This window comes from Buceros rhinoceros, unplaced genomic scaffold (genome assembly GCF_000710305.1).
Source record: "Buceros rhinoceros silvestris isolate BGI_N320 unplaced genomic scaffold, ASM71030v1 scaffold296, whole genome shotgun sequence".
Classification (NCBI taxonomy): Eukaryota; Metazoa; Chordata; class Aves; order Bucerotiformes; family Bucerotidae; genus Buceros; species Buceros rhinoceros.
The window spans coordinates 35,889-39,242 of NW_010419077.1; the positions used below are offsets into that span (position 1 = coordinate 35,889).

The 3,354-nt window shown below is 46.5% G+C and overlaps 1 protein-coding gene across 1 annotated transcript in view; it reads right to left on the reverse strand.

Moving 5' to 3' along the window:
* Positions 1–3,354, reverse strand: part of TEK (TEK tyrosine kinase, endothelial) — a 43,075-nt gene that overhangs the window by 12,447 nt on the left and 27,274 nt on the right. The window contains exons 10-11 of the mRNA XM_010138744.1: positions 3,315–3,354; positions 2,777–2,938 (exon numbers count right to left, since the gene is read on the reverse strand). The exon at positions 3,315–3,354 is cut by the window's right edge and continues 1 nt beyond it. Of these exons, the coding sequence (XP_010137046.1) occupies positions 2,777–2,938; positions 3,315–3,354 (202 nt within the window). The remainder of the gene's footprint in view (positions 1–2,776; positions 2,939–3,314) is intronic.

Below are 3,354 nucleotides of genomic sequence, written 5' to 3' on the forward strand. Positions count from 1 at the left end.
ATGGAGCATGGCTTACCAACTTAATCCACCAGTTCCCCCAGGACCCTTGGATGCATTTCATCTGGTCCCATTGTGCACCCTCAGGTTTCTTAGAGGGTCTTGTACCTGATCTTCTTCTACAGTGGGTGGTTTTTCATTCTCTCAGTTCCTGCCTTTGCCTTCTGTGATTTGGAAGGTATGGCTGGAGCACATGCTGGTGAAGACTGAGGTAAAAAAGTCACTGAGTACCTCAACCTTCTTCATATTCCAGGTAACCAGATCTTCCGTTTCCTTCTGGAGTGGGCCCACATTATCTCTAGTCTTCCTTTTATCACTGACATACCTATAGAAGCTTTTCTTGTCACCTTTGATGTCCTTGGACAGGTTTAATTCTATCAGAACTTTGTTTATCTTAACCTGATCCCTGGCTGCTCGAACAATTTCTCTCTATTCCTCTGCTTCCACCATCTATGGGCTTCCATTTTTTTTTTTTAGTTTGTCCAGGAGCTCCTTGCTCATCCACGCAGGCCTCCTGGCATTTTGGCCTGACTTCATCTTTAAAGAGATGCATCACTCTTGAGCTTGGAGGAGGTGATCCTTGAGTACTAACATGCTTTCTTGGGCCCCTCTTCCCTCCAGGGCTTTATCCCATGGTACTCTACCAAGCAGTTACCCTGAAGAGGCCAAAATCTTCGCTCCTGAAGTCCAAGAGAGTAATGAGCTTGTTGTGCACCCTCCTCACTGCCCTAAGGATCTTGAACCTCACCATTTCATGGTCATTGCAGCCAAGGCTGCCCTTAAGCTTCATATTCCCCACTAGCTTCTGCTTGTTGGTGAGAGGTCCAGCACAGCATCTCTCCTTGTTGTCTCCTCTGTCACTTCGAGAAGGAAGTTATTACCAACGCATTCCAGGAACATCCTGGGTTGCTTATGCCCTGCTGTGTTGTCCCTCCAACAGAAATCAGGGTGGTTGAAGTTACCCATGAGGATCAGGGCTTGTGAACATGAAGCTGTCTATAGAGGGCCTAATCTGCTTGGTCTTCCTGCTTCAGTGATCTGTAGCAGATATCACCTGTCCCTGCCCTCCCTTTAATCCTGACCCATAAGCTCTCTGTCCATGGGTCTCTCCTTATGGGTCAATCCTGACCCATAGGCTCCTCGTCCATGCCCAGGTGGTGCTCCTTGCACTCCAGCTAGTTATTGACATAGAAAGGGACACCCCCTCCTCATGTCTCCTTCCTGTCCTTCCTAAAGAGCCTGTATCCTTCCAATCCTGACCCATAAGCTCTCTGTCCATGGGTCTCTCCTTATGGGTCAATCCTGACCCATAGGCTCCTCGTCCATGCCCAGGTGGTGCTCCTTGCACTCCAGCTAGTTATTGACATAGAAAGGGACACCCCCTCCTCATGTCTCCTTCCTGTCCTTCCTAAAGAGCTTCCAGTCACAGAGGACATTCCACCGTGCCTCCATGACGCAAATAAAATCATAGATCTGCAGGCATGAGCATGCCTCTAACTCATCTTTATTGCTCTTGTGTGTTCGTTTCCATAGAGGCATTTAGGTTGGGCCCTGCCGAAGCTGACTTACTGGCCAGAGTGGCTGCTCTTCAGGTGCTCTTCTGCTGACCGTGATCCCGCTCTGGGCAACTATGGCTGGCACTGTCATCAAACTAGGCAGGATGGATTGGAGTTCTTCCCCTTTAGTTTAAAATCCTCTTCACCAGCTTGGCAAGCCTATCGCTAAAGGTGCTCTTTCCTTTCTCTGATAGATGAGTTCCATCAGCCCCCAGTAGATGAGGTTTCTCAAAGCAAGTCCCATGGACAAATTAACTGAACCCCTGGCTGTAGCACCAGTCCTGTAACCATTTGTTGATTTGCCAGATATGACTGGCCCTTTCAAACTCCTTCCCTCTGACCAGGAGGACTGATGAAAAAACTTACTGTGCTTCAGAGTCCCTTACAGCTGTTCCCAGGGCTCTGCAATCCTTCCCAATACTCATCAGACTGCTCCTGGCACTGGTACCCACATGAAACACCAGCAGCAGATAACAGTCAGTTCACTGCACAAGGCTTGCCATTCTCTCCGTGACAGCCCTGATGTGAGCCCTGACTAACCAGCACACCTCTCTAGAGAGTGTGTCAGCAGATGGCCACCTCTGTCACTCTCAGAAAAGAGTTGCCTACTACTATCACCCGTCACCTTTTCTGAGTTGCACAGGTTGTTACAAGGGGAGCAGACTGAGCTGCCTCGCTCAGCTCCTGAGTCTCTCCTCATAGGATGGGTCTTTCCTCTTCAGTCTGCAGAGCGGTGAAGCAGTTCTGCAAGGGCACTTCAGGCTCCAGGGAAAGTCTTTTCCTCCTGCAGGTCCTTGCTGCTTCAAGCTTCCATTCTTCTGCATTATTTGCCCTCCTTCCTTCTGTGTGTGCCTGTGGGGGAGTTTTTGGCCGCATTTGTCTGTGGGCTGTGGGTCCACTGCAGATTGCACTTGGAGCCAGCTATCTAACTCCTTACATGGGAGTTTTCAACACCTGTGCCCAAGATCGAGTACTGTTTATCTTAAGAAAGGAGAGGGGAACCCTTTGTTTACTGAAAACTGAATATATACCTTGACTACTCTTGGTGTACCACATCCACATTAACATTATACATATATACAAAGAGTCACGTGTCCAGTCATAAAAGATTTAACTTTAATGTGTTATAGAGTCTTTTGTGTTTAGTCAAGAGCAGATACCACATTAGGTTTCAGCATGCAGCTGAAGCTTTTGTTTAAGAGAATTAAAGAATGTCCTCTTACCTTCCACAGACATCCAGGACTGATGACGTTTTGCTGGCTTGTACAGGAGCTTTGTTGACACAACAGGTCCATCTCCAAAATGTAACTCAGCATTGATATCAATTATGAGAAAATTATGTCCACTGTCTGTCAGCCTTGGGGCATACTGCGGCACAGGAGGAGCTGAACAAGAATGCAAGTATTAAACCAGCCTTTTAATTGTCTATGTGAGTAAAACTCTGGTAAATTCCTAGATCTACAGGAAAATGGGAGATGTTGTTCAAATCTCTTAGAGAGTACACAGGATTTTACACCCTCAAGCTGACAGTTTGGATCTTTCAAAAAGTATTTTCTTCTGATCCCTACCGTCACACTTATTTTTTAAATACACATAATTATTGTGTGGCTTATAAAGGGCTTCTGTTCATAATCTGAGTGTAGATATTTATTCAGACATTCTCCTGCAGTGCAGAGAACAGAAAGCACTGCTATGTTAAGAGTATAAAGCTGCCCTTAAAAGTAGAGAGGCAAATCTATTTCAAGAGATTCATGCTTTTACCTTTGACTGTAACTTGAAATGGTTTCTCTGCCATTCCTGC